Source organism: Chenopodium album, chromosome 10, assembly GCF_948465745.1.
Source record: "Chenopodium album chromosome 10, dcCheAlbu1.1, whole genome shotgun sequence".
In the NCBI taxonomy this organism is placed as follows: domain Eukaryota; kingdom Viridiplantae; phylum Streptophyta; class Magnoliopsida; order Caryophyllales; family Amaranthaceae; genus Chenopodium; species Chenopodium album.
Window position 1 is genome coordinate 4,569,965 of NC_137843.1, and position 16,737 is coordinate 4,586,701.

Here is a 16,737-nt window from a genome sequence, read left to right on the forward strand (position 1 = left end):
TCCGTAGGTAGTATTGACAAAACTTGTCATTAATCATAAATATGGACTAGGAATTGAAAACAAGTGACCACTTCATCATTAAAAGGGATGGGGGAAAGTGAGCTGGTTGTTTTCTTGTCTCTGTCATTAGAGAAAATCTTTGCTTTCACGCTCATAATCAATAAACTTCACCGACTCAAAACTAAAGAGTGTTTCTGAGAATTGGGGAAAAAAAAACACCTATAAACTAATTTACACATACCAACTAATTTCTCCTCAAAAATGCATAAATACTGAACAGATGATCCTATAACCTCTATCTAATATCATCAGCAAATACCAGAAAGCATAGATACAATACTGTCAAATTACATGTATCTGATGAAAAACGCAGAATATGTCTTAGTGATTCTAAGGTGACTTGTCAGATCTTAGATGATGGTATCTCCGATTCATCATTCCTGGATGCATGCAGGAAAATATTGATTGCTTTTTCTTCTGGGGTTTAACCCCAAAAATGAACGACCTTAATGGCACCCGAGCCCGGCTTTCAGACCTCTCATTTTCAAATTGGTTTTGTGAGGTAGAAAATCCTAGCTCATCATTCAACCTGGCTATGGTACGCTCCATTTCAAGTTGGAGACTCGTTATATAATCCATACCGGTTTGAAGCTCATCAGCAACCTTGTTATTCTCTTGTTGCATGTTTGCTACCTCTCCTTGGAATTTCGCAGCTTGAAAACTGGTAAACTTCATGTCATCATCTTCGGCACCATCACTTAGAGCTAGCTTTATTTCTTCTTGAATGTGGCACAACTGTGAAAATCTTCTCTGTAGCTCTTCTTTCAGATTTTCACTTTGCTCCAACCAGACAGTTAACTCTGTTTGTATCTCTCTCAGGTGCTTGTATATTGGCCTGACATCTGATTTCAAAAGCGTCTTGTGAGTATCCCCCCCATGACTACTCCCTTCTTTCTTCTCATGTTTTTTCTCAAGTTTTGCTAATTCTGCTTGCAAATCTTGAACTCCATTTTGAAACTTTTGGATCTGCCCGAATGAAGCACTGAACCTCATCCAGAAATCTAGATTTTCCTCGAGGATCTGATCCATCTCTGCCCGTAGTTTCTGTTCAACTGGTGAGATCTCTTGTTCTTCACTTGGAGCAATAACTTTTATATCATAATCATCATCTTCTTCTTCAAGGGGAGGTGATGGCTCTTGAAAGGTCTCCATATCCTTCTCTTTTGCGTGTTTATGTTCGTCCAAACTTTTTTGCAGAAGGCTCAATTTCTGGCGTAAGGAGTGGATCTCTTCATCCTTTGTGGCAAGAGAACTCTTCATCTCTGAGAAACTATCTTCATTTTTCTTTTCTACCTCATAAAGCTTCTTCTTGGTTTCCTTGTAGTTTCGAAGAGTTACTGTATACTCTGCTAAGAGAACTTTTTCCTTTCCCTCCAAACCATTTGTGAATAACTGCTGCCAGTCCGGCTCATATTCTTCTTTTCTTCTTTCTTCTAGTGGTTGCACTGCTGGTGGTGCATATGGCTCATCTTTTCGCATGCCTGCCAAGTTTCTTGGTTCAATCTCTTGAGGAGTATTTGGCAGATATGTTGACTGAATTGAAGGATCCTGTATCTGAGTTACTTGAGAACATACTACTTCCTCTTTTATCTTGTTTGAATATTGTTGAGGTTGATCATACTCAATGGTGCTTGGTTTAGATTCCTGTGGATGAGTATCATCTGTCTTCAAAGGATGTGAGTATTCATCCTTCAACTCTAATAGAGCTGTTTCACCAAATTTCTGTCCTTCATATTGAGTAAGACTGGAGGTAGTCGTATCACTTACTCTTTTCTTCAAGTCCACATTTTCTGTGGACTCTTTACCTTCAAAGGACTTGGTTGATTGCTCGGCCTCTCCTTCATCTGGCTGTACATCATGTGATTTCTTCTGGTTGATATCAAGATGAGAGTGGTTTTCGTTTAAAAGACTTTCTAGACTGTTATTCTGGTTATCAAAGCTACCACTTAGATCCTGAAGTCCTCTCAACTTATTTTCCATCTCTATGTTTACATCATGTAATTTCTTCGAGTTGATATCAAGATGAGAGTGTACTGCAGTTGAATGACTTTCTAGGCTGTTATTTTGGTTATCGAAGCTATCATTTAGATCCTGAAGTCCTCTCAACTTATTTTCCATTTCACCCAGCTTGTCACTTAGAGTGGTTTTCCCAGCAATCAGGTTTGCCTTGTCATCTTCAAGGCTCTTGATCTGCGTTTGTAGCTCATCAGTCTCTGACCTTAATCTGGTTTTACCAGCAATCAGGTTTGCTTTGTCATCTTCAAGGCTCTTAATCTGCGTTTGTAGCTCATCAGTCTCTGACCTTAATCTATATATTAGAGCAGTCTGAGAAGACATAGAAGATTCTAGGTTGATCACTTTGTTTACAAGCTCATCGATCTTTTCAGCCATCTCTAACACACTGAGCGATGCAGTTTCACCTACATCAAAGTGCTCTTTAATCTTGTCCCGAATTATTTCTAGATCCTTAGATTCTTTCAAACCACCTGCTGCTTCATCATCAATACTAGTTTGATCTTCATCTGCTTTCAAGGGATCTCTGCTTTCAGAGGCATCAGTCGGATTGCCTTGAAACTCATCCTTGAGAGAGTTTAACTTGTTACGAGCATCCTTAATCCTCTGGTGCTCTTCTTTTGCTTCCACTTCTGCTCTCTCCTGCTTCTCCTGCAGCTGTGCCAAGGTATCGTTGCATGATTTAATAGCTGCTTCAGCCATCAAAGTCCGAGCTTCATCATCCTCAATAACTTGGGCTACCTCAAATTCATCTTGTAACTTAGAGATCTTTTCTTGTGTTGTACTTATCTGTTCCTCAATATCCCAGTACTTGGCATACCCGTTTTCATAAGAACTCTTTGCAAATTCCTTCTCTGTTTGGAGAGTCAGAATTTGCTTCTGAAGCTTGTCAATCTCATTGATAGCCTCTGTTATTGTCAGACCAGATTTCGGTAATCTCTTAGCATGAGCTCCTGATTTAGGCATATTCCTAGGAGCTGGGTTATTCTTCAACTTTGATGTTAATGCCATGATAGCCTTAATATTTTTGGTAGGGAATTTTTGTGGAGCTTGTGGGATGTTTGGGTTGGGTGATCTGTCTTGAAATTTCCTAGGCATTTTCGAGGTGTTATAATCATCATCATCATCCATTGGAAACTGGTACTGATCTGGGAATGCAGATGCGAGTGTGTTGTTTGCGTTCTGTAGCTCTTTCGAAAGATGGTCATATCTTTCTGCTAAGGATCTGTAAGCCCGATAAGATTCCTCGACAAAGTTTATCAACTCTGGCCGTTTTTTGTAGTACATTTCCGCTCTCTTAGCAAAGGAGTCTCCATCTTCTTCAATGAGTTTAAGCACAGCTTCCACCTTATCTCCCATATCTGCAGCATGTCACAAAATCTTTGGTAAATACTTCGTATATTTTTAAACTACAAAGCAGTTCTAAAGAGCTTTTGAATCAAGATGAAGTATTTTAATCATTAACCACAATGCTTCTGAATTATTCTTCAACCGTAGAACTGCAGAATCCACATTTATCTTCATTTTTGTTAATTAGCATTTTTTTTTTTTTTATTATTTGGCATAATCACCTATATTAAGCTATATACATAAACCAGTTATTTTATCAGTTTTTTTTAGCTAACATGTATGCGACTTCTTATTTCAATTTTTTTTTTTTATTCTTACAAGATTAATGCGATTTATAGTATAGATGAATATATCCTTAACTTTAATTTATAATTTCTGAATTTATTGCATGCATGATCATACTATTTCCTCAAGATCATTAATATGTTACATTAATTACATATAATCCAGTTAAACAAAATTGTTCATTACATTCAAAATTTTAGAGATCAATGTGATCTAATTTGACTTTTTCATCCTTTCCTGATAAATGTCAGAATTAGTAAAGATGTTGATTATGCATTTGTTGCAGGAATGATCGAAAACAAAATGGCCGAAGAAATAATCAAACATTATAGAAAAAAGAAGCAAAATGGTACGTCAAACAAAACATACCTTGAAGACTTTGTTCCAGCCATTTGGATTGTTTAGTCCTGACATGACTTGCATACCACCAAGAGTATGCATTGCTTGCAGCCCTCTGCAACATTATTCAGTTCTGGCCGGATCTTTGAATACTTTTACGACGATTTCTTCAATCCTCCTGGATCAACGGCGAAAAATGGCAGAAACTAGTTTATCTTTGTACATTCTCTAAGTTGACTCTCTCTTTGCTTCCTTCATCCCATCTCTCATTCTCAATATGATAAAAAATTTAAGGTCTTAATTTGCTTTGATTATATTTGAGAGAGAAATAGAAAAATAAAATAAAATTAAGGGAATGTGCAAAGACTATACCCCTATAATGTGGGGTTGTGGTATGGAGGAAACTTCGGTTGTAAAGGTTGTCAAATATAGTACTTGTAGTATTCCATGACCCTTTAATTTCTTTTTGTTTTCTCCTTTAAAACAATCAAAAATAAAAATAAATAAAGGGAAGCCACTAAAAAGGTAGGAAGTTCTTGCAATTATTTTTCTTACATGTGTCTGTTTTAAGTTTGCCTAGCAATACCAAGACAGAGTTGCTTGTTTCTTTGGTAACCTTTTCAATTTACTTTAGAGTTTTCTTTCATTTTTCATATTTTCTGTGGTTGAGTTGTTTTCATTACCAGGGTAAATTTTTAGTTTTTGTAAATGGTAATTATGGTATTTATCATTACTCGTATTATGTTTATTCTATATGTTCATGGATGAAACAAAAGTGTTTGAAAAAAAGTACAAGATTTCTCTTACTTTGTGTCAAAATTGAACATGTTTTGGTTTTTATCTTTCTTTTAAGGAAAATTTGTCAATTGGAGTCATTTAAAGTTTGTATTTTGCAAATTGCAGCTACTTAAAAAAAAATTGTAAATTGCAGCTCAAAAATTCTTATAAATTGTAAATTACAGCCCGATTCAACTTTTTCATCGATTTACATGTCGAAAAATATTCGGTTAAGGTTTTAGGGGTCATTTTAGTCCTTAAGACACCGAATTGAGCTCAGAATTAGCAAAAAAATAATGTAAGTGCCTTGTTTTTACAGCAAAAAATAGTTGTCCACAAATCGATACATTTTTGTTGCGTAAAACGAGGCGCTTACATTATTTTTTTGCTGATTTTGAACTCAATTCGGATCCTTAAGGGCTAAAATGGCCCCTAAAGCCTTAATCGAATATTTTTCGACACGTAATGAAAAAGTTAAATTAAGCTGCAATTTACAATTTATAAAAACTTTTTAGCTGCAATTTGCAACTTTTTTTAAAAATGGCTGCAATTTACAAATTATTAACTTTAAAAATGATTGCAATTTGCAAATTTTCCTTCTTTTGACACAAAGTACCGTGTAGTAATTTAAGAAAATTGTAAATCATGTGTACATAAAATAAATATGGTGCGACAGCCTAAGACTTGATTGGGGCAATAAAGGTGAATTTCGTGAGATTTTTATTTCAAAAAAAAAAAAATGTTGTATTGCTTGGAATGAGAGTCATTGTTGAGGCCATCTCACAAAATTCTGAGTTAGCTGAACTCCATTTAGATCAATGCTCGTTATTTAATTAAATTGATCAATACTCGCCTCATCATGTAACAATGTTCACATTTAATTATAACCGTCCAACATCCTTTCATCAATGTTAACAATCAAGTAAAAGTATATACAAGTATATTTAAAAGATGAATGATAAAAAATGTCTTAATCACCATAATCAATGATTGCAAGGGGTATTAATATTACTGTACTATAATCATCATTAATAATAATTATCCCAAATGAAATATCTTATCAATAATAGTAACATCTAACGTCACTAAGACACGGTTCATATCATGACATATTGACATAGGCATTTACCTAAGACACTATATGAGAATCGCATTAGCCATTAATTTTTGCAAAAGAAAAGCAAAGGTAATGATTTGAATCACATAATAATGCACGTATTCTAATCACTAATTTATTCAATACGAAATTTAATAAACACCGGATTAAGTGATCATTAAGTAATTAATTACCTTGACCAATTCATCTATGAAAAAAAGAGTAGAGTGCACGTTATAAAGTTGACCTCCAGTCTGAAACCAGATCAGCTGCACCACAGCAACTGGAAATATAGCAATATGGTTACTATATACAGCCTCCTATGTGCTGGAGATGCCCCAAATCCTGCTGCAACTCCCTGATTACACTTATAATCACGTTGCGACCGCAACCTTTGAACCTTTCATGGTACACCACACAAAGCATAAGATAACAATTATGGAACTGTTGATTATATACATCATATAACAGGAGGACACGCCGTAATTAACAATATGTTTACAATCAAATGCAAACTGTCGGTTCTGCAAACGAATACTAGAAAAGCTTCTCTTGTTAGTAGGAAGAGCAATGTTCTACAGAAGAGCTGAATATTTACAGACTACTTCAGAATGGAAGCTGGAAGTCAAGCATAATCATATTACAAGATTATTTACATTATAATGGTATATACAATGGCTCAGAATATTAAGGAAAAGATTAAGCAACCCATTTTGGTTTGAATTAATCGCGGTTAAGAACAACCTTATAGCAGCACTGCAGCAGCATCTTTATCGTGTCCAGATTATCATCTTAGATCATCTCTGCTCCTGGTCTTGTGGACACTTAAGATTCTTCTGTTTTTCCACAAACCTTCATATTTAACATAGATATAATGGCCAATTGCTTCAAACTCCAAACACATGACAAGAACCACCACCTTATTTATTAACAAACTATGATGGTGAGCCTTCAGAAGTTTTGCAGTGAGGAGAGCCACTGGTCCATCAGGTTCTTCCCTTCTGCAAGGTTTCACCACATTGTTTTTAAGTAAAATTGTAAAAATGAAAGTTTCAATACCAAAATGTAAGCAAATAGAGATATATTCCAAACAACGTGAACAAGACAAGATACAAAAATAACAAAATTATCATCAAGTTATTAGATAGAAGACATCTTTTCACAAGGTGCAAACATTCAGTTTCTCTAGAGTCAGACAGCTTATAACTAAGATATTTCCAACACAGAAATACAGAATGAAACAATATCAGACTGTGGAAAATTTTACATAAATTCAATACAATATGCTGAAGAAACATTTAAACAGCTTGCTCTTCACAATTTCGTAAGAAATCTCCAACAGCTCAAAATGGTCAGAGTTTAAAACAATTACGGAGACATGACTAGCTACTTTGGTGTGTGTGTGTGTGTGTGTGTTTTTTTGACAAATAGTCTTTGGTTTTGTCTTGCAAAGAAGTTCCATTAAAGAATACAGACAGACAAACTTCAGTAGTTCATTCTGTAATTTGGTAACTACATCAGATAGCTCAAGGAACTCCACTTCTACAAAGCACAAATGGGGGCAAGAACTACACCCGTCAACAACTCTTGTTCTTTTCAGTTGATTAGTATCAAGTCGGATGATATTATGGCTTAATTCAAATAGTCCTTTAACACATAGAAATCTTTCCCAAGACAATCCAGACTCCATTATCTTCAATTTCTCTATGAATCACATAAGAAACCTTCACATCTAAAGTCCTTCACTCCTTGAGCATACACCCAAACTTCTCAACTCATGGCAACCATTTGCATCAGCATGAACTTAGTAATTCCTAGTGGCCCACAGTATATTATCCTACACTGTCTGAACTAATGATGAACAAAGACGAGCATGCCCAATTCAAATTATATGACTTCTCATTCAAGCCCAAGGAACCAGGGTCTGACACCCATATATAAAATTACACAGTTACAACCTACGTCAAACTCAGACCAGAAAGGCAGAGACATGAAAAAATTCCAATATATTCAAACCCAGATTATCTCATTGTCTCTTGCAACCAAAAAAAGAACCTTTACCCGACAATAATATTCCTCCTTTTATATAATTGCCCCCTCTGACTGATATATGCATATTCATTCAATCATCCATTACAATTCTTGCTATACTAACACATTATTGATAAAAACATATTCATTAACAACACTTCTTATTTCTTAATGTTGGTAAAAGCCAATAGACGGTCATTGGGGAGCAGTTTTTGCATGATTTAAAATTGGACACTGCCAATAATAACTGGTTTCTCCCAAAGTCCATACACAACAACCTGAAATGGAATCTTAAAAACCACAAGTAATGTAACATGATTACTCATAAGTAATATAGAGGGTCAGAGTCCAGACAGTTTTATCCTTAGTCCTTATGACTACCATTCAGAAGTATAACTAGCAGAAAATTTTCCACCAAATAAGTAATGATTCGGGTTGCCCACAACATTTCGGTGCTACCTATTTACGCTATATAGTGCAAATTTTCACAGCATGAAATCTCGTAGAACATCATTATAGATGCCAGGCAGTACAAGCACTTGAGATGCAATGTTTTCATTATTGTCTGGCAAAAAAAAAGGTAAAGAAGCTCCAAAAGGAGAAACTGGCCTGTAGAAAATAATCCATGTAGGAAGACAAGGAAATCAAGGACTATTACACTACGAATAGTCGAATACCCTGTGAACCCGCAAAATGGAAGCAGTGACACTCACAACAATCAATTAGCTTTAACCAGAAATATTAATCAAACACATGGCTTAGTAAAGGGATAGCAACAAGAACCCTTCACTCAAACACAAATTAGACAGACTATACATCAACTAAACAAGTTAAATAGTCTATGTCCTGTAATAACACCTAAACCACAAAGAACATAAGCCTGCAATCAAAACAATCAGTTGCCACTGTATCATAACCAAGCATGTCTGCATCTATCGAAAACAGTTGGAACATGAAACAATAATTGAACTCCATACTAGTATACTACTAATAACACGGTTAACAGTACAGATTAAAACAGGAATTTGAGGAAAAAGAATTGTTACCAGTGAATGGCTCGCTAGTAAGATTCTTGATAGTATTCAGAAACTGAGTATTAGGTCCTTCAACTGGGCCCCTCCTATAGCAAGGAACAAGAACAGCAAAGCTATCATCAGTTTCATCATCACTCAAGAAATCAGGTCCATGTGGCTCCAACCACCCAATTGACCAATCAGAATCATCAGACTCAGACCCTGACAAGCAAACCCCATCATTTGGAACCATAACGACATCATGCTCTCTCTCAATCTTCCTCTCTTCTCTACTATGCCACTTCTTCTTAATCTTCCTAGGAGAAGATGAAGAAGATGAAGCAATCCTAGTCCCCTTCAATGGGAACTTCACACTATCAATCTCCCTAACACCAAAACCATAATCAGGCATCGAATTCGAAGCACGAACACTCGAGACGTTTTCTGTCTCCTCCTTACCACCCCACAAGGGCATTCCCCACAATTGAAACCTAGGAAATGCCATTTTGAGCAAAATTCACACACCCAAACACAATTTGGTTGAATTTGTGAGATGGGTACAAGTCTAAATTGAAGAAATTATATCAAAGTTGAAGTATTTCTTTCAATTCAAACCCTAAAAATAACACTTTCAAAGAATATGGTGAGGAATATCTCCTTCAACCTCTCAAAGCTTAAAGCTTTCACCTGAAATTTCATATAGATTTCTCACAAATTGGAAACCAATCACTTCAAACTCCAAACATATATGAATTTTTCTACCAGAAAAAAGCGAAAACCCCGTTACATCCAAGTCATGATGAACTAGTTGCAAATAATTCATCAATTACTGACCCACTTTTTTTTTTTGGTTTTTTAACTGACAAAAATTTCTAATTATGGCAACACCATGGCAATAATTTACAACACATGAGTGTACCCAGCAAGCATAAGTTACCAAATTTAGAAAATAAAGAGAGACAAATATAACTGCAGAAGAAAAAACAAAAACAAAAAATTACGTTAAAAAAATCGTACAAAATTAAATCAAAGGGAAAAATCCCCAGAAACAAGAATTGTTTATTCAATAAAAGAATGAAAAATTGGAGAGATTAACAAGGGGTTTGGATAAAAATCGGAGAAACCCAGAAATCTGAGCAACATCAAATGATGAAAAACACTGAAAAACAAAAGCCCAGAATTTAGAAGAAGAAATTGAGTCAGAAAGAAGAGTAGTTATCCTAAACTGAGTTCAAATTTCGAGAACCATATTTCTGGAAAATTCCAACCCTACCACAATCAACCCTCTCTCAAACTCTCTTCCTCAAAGAAAGGATGTTGTCAACTGACAAATTCTGGTGAAGTGAGAGAGCAAGTTTAAGCCTTAATATACTCCGATAGGCCCCAAATTGTTTCCGTTGTTTTAAGATTTTTTTTTTTTTTTTTTTTTTTTTTTTTTTTTTGGTGTGTTTTTATTTTTATTTATGGATAATATTGAAAGATGAATTACTTTTTAATCCCGTGCAATGTACGTGGTACATATTTTGGTACTTTAAAATAAAGATGTTCATGTTAATACAGAGCACTATTAAGGGTGTGTTTGGTTTCTCTAACATAAAATTATTTATGTGTTTTTAAGCCATATAATGAATTGTTAATTAGCTGTAATTATAATAATTATGTTAATACGGAGTATTAAAGTGGTCAATGGATTTGATTACTAATACGAAGTATGTAGTAAATTATTAATTTTAACCATTTTAGTTTCATGAATTATAGTACTCCGTATTATTTTTAATACTACTTCTGTTTCATATTATCTGTAACATTTGCCATAAAGTGTGAATAGATAATATTTAATAATCGTTGCAAATAATATAAAATGGAGGTAGTATATACATTAATCGGTTTGATAAATTGTGGGTTTAGATTAATATTGTACTAGAAAGATAAAAACAAAAAAAAAAATACTCGTAACAATTGTAAATACTTTATTCACTGTGTAACGAAATCAGATCATACAAAAAATAACATGATTATTGTACTCAAAACTTATGTTATTTTGTTCATCACCATATTAGTATTTTATTATAGAGTAGTACTTTCGTTCATCATATCATCATTGTTAAAGCTATAATGTTTATTTTTAAATTAGCGCGTATAAAAAATGAATAATATTGTAATGACATGGCAAATTCTATTTGAGTGGATAATGACATGGCAACTTGAGGAGGCCAATCATTGAATATGTGTGCTCAGCAAAAAGACGCGTGGCATACAATTGCTTCAATATCCATCTTTTCATTTATTGACTAGTGAGTGACCCGGGCGTTGCCCCGAATTGTTACTGTTGTAGACGTACAATCAATAAATTTTTTAGAATGTTTTTCAAAACTGCAATTGTCATTGTCAAACCAAAATTGAGTTATTATTTAAATATAGTTTTTTTATTTTTAATTGAACCTTGTGGTTTGCACTTATATGAATTTTTTTTCTATACAAATAACATAGTTGATATTGGCTTAGATGGTTAAATAGTAATATGTGTAATAAGAGGTTTAGGAACGCTTTTTAATATGCGGAGTACGAAGTAGGGAATAAAGAGTGAAGTAGGAAATAAATATGTTTTTTTTTTTTTGTAATAATTAAACCATATGGTTTTAAGTTATATATATTTCTGTTTCATAATTACAATGTGTTTGATAATTAGCTTAGATGGCTAAAGAGTCAATTTTGTTGTAAGTGGTTTGGGGTTCAAATCCTCTTATCATCATTTTTTTTTTTATTTAGTGATGGTGTGGTATGTGGAAATGTTGGGTAGTTGACATGGCGCCGTCAAATGTTTGTGAAGTGACGTGGCGTGATGAATTGTTGGTGAAGTGACGTGGCGTAATTTGGAAGAGGCTACGTGGCGCATAGACGTTTTTATAAACGCCTTTTAATATATTAGTATAGATTTGTGGTTTAATTTACTGGTTTTCTTTCTTTGTGGATGATAATTTGTGGTTTACTGATTTTTTTTCTTTCTTGAGTAATAAATTTGTGGTATGTGTTCGTGTAAAAAAACTTAATAAGTCGTGTTTAATAAGCATTTCGATCTAAAATAAGGTTTGTATCTGACAATAAATTATTCCAAGACTAGATTAGGTCCCGTGCCATGCACGGTAATTTTCACTATTTAATTAGTTTAATACTATACTTATTTATAATAATTATCAAATTGAAAAATAAGATAAAAATTCGTTATTACAAAAATAAACAATTAATTATATCATACTACCAAAAATAGAGTGAGTATTACATGCACGACTAATATAATAATTATGGATTACGTCACAAAGTTATATGTAGAAAAATATTACTCCATATTGATAAATAAACAAATAATATTTTATTGTTATAAATGAAATATAATTACCAAATAGTAAGGATATTATTGCATGCATAGTATAAAATATTCTCTAAGAAGAAGCTTTGGCAAAAAAAAAAAAAAAAGGGGGCACAGAATTATTTATAAAAGACATAACACATGTCATTCCTGATTTCACGTTTATTATAATACATAGTTATAGTCATAGAATTATGTGCTAAAGTCAATTTGAAGCAATATAAAGTTTTTTTTTTCATACTATAAATAAAATCCATGTGATTGTAATGTATAAGGAAAAAAAAAATTGCATATAATATTAATATTAGTAGTTAGAATATTTAATTCTGATAATAATATATAAATAAAATATATACATAGTATAATTTTATTGACTTAAATAAGTTGTCAATCAATAAGACATAAAAAGAAAAATAAAGTTAGAAAATATTTATTTTTAGAAAATTGTTTTTAGAGGGAAAAACAACACCAGGATGTGGCATGTGTCATCCGATATCTGTTTTAGTATTATGTTATTGATTACTACAAGTTACTCAAATGCAATCAAATTTGACAAATTTACACAATACAAGTTATAGGTAGTCACTAGTTACCCTTTTATGTCATTTTCTAGAGATTAGGCTCCACACACCTACAAATTGACACACAAAGTTGTCAACAATCACGGCAATTTGTTATGCTTTGCTTTAATTCCTTATCCCTCCAATTAAAGTTTAAACCAAGTTTAGGGTAAGACCACTAATAATGGAATGTACAGAATACTTTACGTTGAAAATTGTAATTTCACAAGATTAACAAACTTTGCTCATAGACTCTCCGTATAAGATGGTCAAAGTCGATAGTTCATTGTTAGAGGAGAGGGAGTAAGGGTACACTACGCGTACAAAAGCATCTTGTACACAAGCATTTTATTGGTTGAATGAAAATCTTTTTTATGTGTAGGTCACCCTCATTTTCATCTGAATTTCAAACATTATTTTTTTAAATTTTAAAGTTTGAATTTCAAATTTATTAAACCTTTCAACTACCCAAATTAATATAGTATTATTTTATTTATTTTTTGAACGGAAAGTAATAATACGGAGTATCATTAAATAATAACCATACGACATCTACAATAATAAAGATATGTAAACCACAGATTCAGAGAAAATATCATCATTTTTACCATCAAAATCTTTTTACCATCAAAATCATAATTAATTTACATATTTGGCATAGCTCGAACTCCACCGCTTCAAGTTTGACGCGAACAATGATTTTCGATGTCTTTGCATCTTTTCAAGTTGAGACCTCCGCAATCTGCGCTGATGTTTTGATCGATCGGTTGATGACAAATCCCTAACCCATAGGAATCCAAATCACCTTCCCAATTATTATAAGAACCCTAAAAATAAAATTTCTATCCATGGATGAGAATCAAAATCCCAAAAAATTGGAAAAAAACCTAAAAAATTGGAATAGACTCTCACAGATGGAGAGAACAAAACAAAACAAAACAAAAAACTAAACTGAATTAAAGAAAAAGAGTCGAAAATAATCTAATTTCCGAAGAAATTGAACTATTTCCGGCCTAAACGGCCAAGAAAACTAAAACCCTAAAAGAGAGAGAAGAGAGAAAAAAGGAAAAGTCTATATTAATTAATATAGTATATAATTCCCAAAAAAAATTGTCTTTGATTTTTTCCCCTCATTTTTTTTTCTCTCTCCTAATTTCTTTCTCTTTCCTAATTTTTTTCTGTCCAAATTTTTCTCTCTCCATAACGAATGATGAACATTCGTTAAATCTGAAATTCTTAGTTTCTTCATGCAATAATTTGACCCTAGTGTGATTTTTACTGATTTCTCCGATGAATATTGAATATTTTTACGTCGTCGGTCAATTTTTTTTCTTTTGGTTGTTTACCGGCCCTTTTCGCCGGTGGGTTACAATTATTAAAATGAATTTTAATGATAATACCTATGAAGAATAACTTATTTGAATACAAATTTGGTTGATGTTTAAAAAAAAATTAGTTGATACATTAATGACTTAATGTTGTAAAATTTTCGTAGAATTTGTAGTTTGAAATTGCTTTAATGTTGCTGCCGGAATTTTAATTGAACACACAAAATTTTGCCGAAGTTGTAATGGACATCAAAGTTTTGCCGGAATTGTCATAGACACATTTTAATAAATAAGTTTCTTTTCACGTAATCAACGTGCTGATACCCTTTAGTCCAATGGTCTAGAATACACGTTTCGTATGTAAATGTGTATAGTTGACCTGAGTTCAAACTCTGTGATGATACATGATTTTTTATTTTTTTTTTCCAATTTACGAAATCATATTTTATTTGAAAATATCAAAATAACAAAAACATACTTTTTTTTAATTTCTTTAAAGGGAACAAAGATATACATTTAGACGTGTAACTTTTTTATATTTAATAAAAAAGTATTTATAACTAATCTTTAATAATTATTTTATTTTTCTCAAAAAAAAAGGTATTTTCCAATGGTCTAATAAACAAACTCCTTGAGTGATGATAGAGTTGTCTTGTGTTCGAATCTTGTGGAGGTACAAAAAAAAAAACACGTTTTGCTTTTTTATTTTTTTATAAATTTTCATTTTAAGTATCATTTTTGTATTTAAAAAATCATAACTAATTGTTATTAATTTAAAAGGAATCATATTTGTATATGTAAAATCAAAACATACACCATGTTTCAAAGTGGAAAAAAAATCAAATAACTCTTTATTTTAAATGTTTTGCATGTAAATTATTTGTATAATGTGTATGTCCAATCAATTATCTTTGGGCATAAATGATGCGGAAGCATCCAAGATTTCCTTTCTTATAGTTTTTAATGTTTCTTTTGATAGATTTTTTACTTACAAGTTTTTACCTTTCACTTGAAAAGGTTTTTCTTGTTTTAAGCACCTTAGAATTCCTTAATTAGTTTTTTTTTAATGTAGTTAGTTTAATGTGGGTTACTAGGAATTCAAGTTAGAGTGGAATTAGTTTTCGAATTCTTTCTATTTTATGTTTTCCTTGTAAAGCCTATAAATAGACCACATAATTAACAATAAAATTCAGAGTTTTATTTTGGGAATTAATCCTTTTTTAGCGTTGCTCGTTTGATTGTTAATCAAAAACATCACTTGTTGCAACTCGTGATCATCTTCTAGTTGCGACTAAGAAGAGACCCTCTATTCTTGTGAGAATTAGAGCACTATCCATTTACTTTCATCCATAATAACCATCTTTTTCATCACTATAATTCACGAAGTCATTTAATCACAATTGTGGTTGCATTACATAAGAACAAACCATTAAATTCCCATGTTCTAATATGCTGCTTTGCTCAAAACTCTACCAAACTGAAGAATTAATTATGCAGCAGCTGCAGGCTCAAGCAACATAACCAGACCAACAACAACTTGGCAATGATAAAAGAAAGACATCAACATAAGCTCTAACTACTAGCACATATAAACCCAATTCTGAAAATCAAACCTCATCATACTTACAAGAACAACAATACATAAAAAGAAGCAACACAAAGCTCCTTAAATCCCCAATTAAAAGCTCCTTTATTTTCTAGATCTAACCATCTTTACTCACAAAACCTTCTACCTGGAACCCCAATTTATTTGGCAAACCTTGAACATCAGTTTACATTATCAAACAAATGCCACAAACCTAATGCATTCTCTCTCCCATCAAGAAACCCAAACTAATTAAACCAAATCAACAAAATTACAAACATCCTAACCTAAAATTAAACCTTACAATCACGTCAAATTAACTAGAAACATCAATCGCAAAGATTAAAAGAAAAAAAGGTGGGGGGAATACCGCAAATCTTGATGAGTGATTGGAGTTTGAGTAGATTAGGTTGATAAATGAAGATTTCACGAGTAGCAAAATAAAGCTCCCAGATTTCACGAGCAAGACGAACCTCCTTGACCTTAATTACCTACTGATATGGTGAAATTGGAGTTTTGCTTAAGAATTAGTTAAATTCTGTTGCTTGTTTTGTTAGTGCGTTCCAGCTGGCATTTACCTCTTATTTTTGTTGCATGTAACAACCTTTATTTCATTAATTGAATGAAATAATTTCCCAACCACTTCTCTCTCTTAATTTCTCTGATTTCTCTCTTTCTCTCTCTACCTTCTCTGTAATTGTCCGCCATTGAAGAAGCTCGAGCTTCTACCTTATCATTGGTATCAGAGAGACTCTTGCTGTTTATTGCAGTAGGAGATTCTGGCGCCTCCGCGTGTCACACGAAGAGTGGCTGCCATGGAAGCTCAGCTCAAAACCTTGGAGCAGCGTTTGGAGGATCAGAACTCTAAAATCGAGCAAAAATTTGAGGAGATGATGAAGCTGATGCAAGCAATTCATACTGAGAAGGTTTCGC

General features: G+C 32.9%; 2 protein-coding genes across 2 annotated transcripts; both read right to left on the reverse strand.

Moving 5' to 3' along the window:
- Nucleotides 1-117: 117 nt before the first annotated feature.
- Nucleotides 118-4,564, reverse strand: LOC145562005 (protein NETWORKED 2D-like). The gene is made up of 2 exons (XM_081622149.1): nt 4,078-4,564; nt 118-3,434 (listed from the first exon to the last, which is right to left on the reverse strand). The coding sequence occupies exons 1-2, from the start codon at nt 4,169-4,171 to the stop codon at nt 391-393; spliced, it is 3,138 nt and encodes a 1,045-aa protein (XP_081478275.1). The 5' UTR covers nt 4,172-4,564; the 3' UTR covers nt 118-390.
- Nucleotides 4,565-6,350: 1,786 nt separating this feature from the next.
- LOC145562006 (uncharacterized) lies at nt 6,351-10,340 on the reverse strand. Its single transcript, XM_081622151.1, has 2 exons — nt 8,998-10,340; nt 6,351-6,921 (listed from the first exon to the last, which is right to left on the reverse strand). The coding sequence occupies exons 1-2, from the start codon at nt 9,467-9,469 to the stop codon at nt 6,872-6,874; spliced, it is 522 nt and encodes a 173-aa protein (XP_081478277.1). The 5' UTR covers nt 9,470-10,340; the 3' UTR covers nt 6,351-6,871.
- Nucleotides 10,341-16,737: the final 6,397 nt, after the last annotated feature.

Coding starts and splice junctions, on each gene's coding strand:
- LOC145562005 (XM_081622149.1), bottom strand. CDS start 4,171: ATGTTGCAGAGGGCTGCAAGCAATGCATACTCTTGGTGGTATGCAAGT. Junction 3,435..4,077: donor GCTGGAACAAAGTCTTCAAG/GTATGTTTTGTT, acceptor GACATGCTGCAG/ATATGGGAGATAAGGTGGAA.
- LOC145562006 (XM_081622151.1), bottom strand. CDS start 9,469: ATGGCATTTCCTAGGTTTCAATTGTGGGGAATGCCCTTGTGGGGTGGT. Junction 6,922..8,997: donor TACTAGCGAGCCATTCACTG/GTAACAATTCTT, acceptor GAAACCTTGCAG/AAGGGAAGAACCTGATGGAC.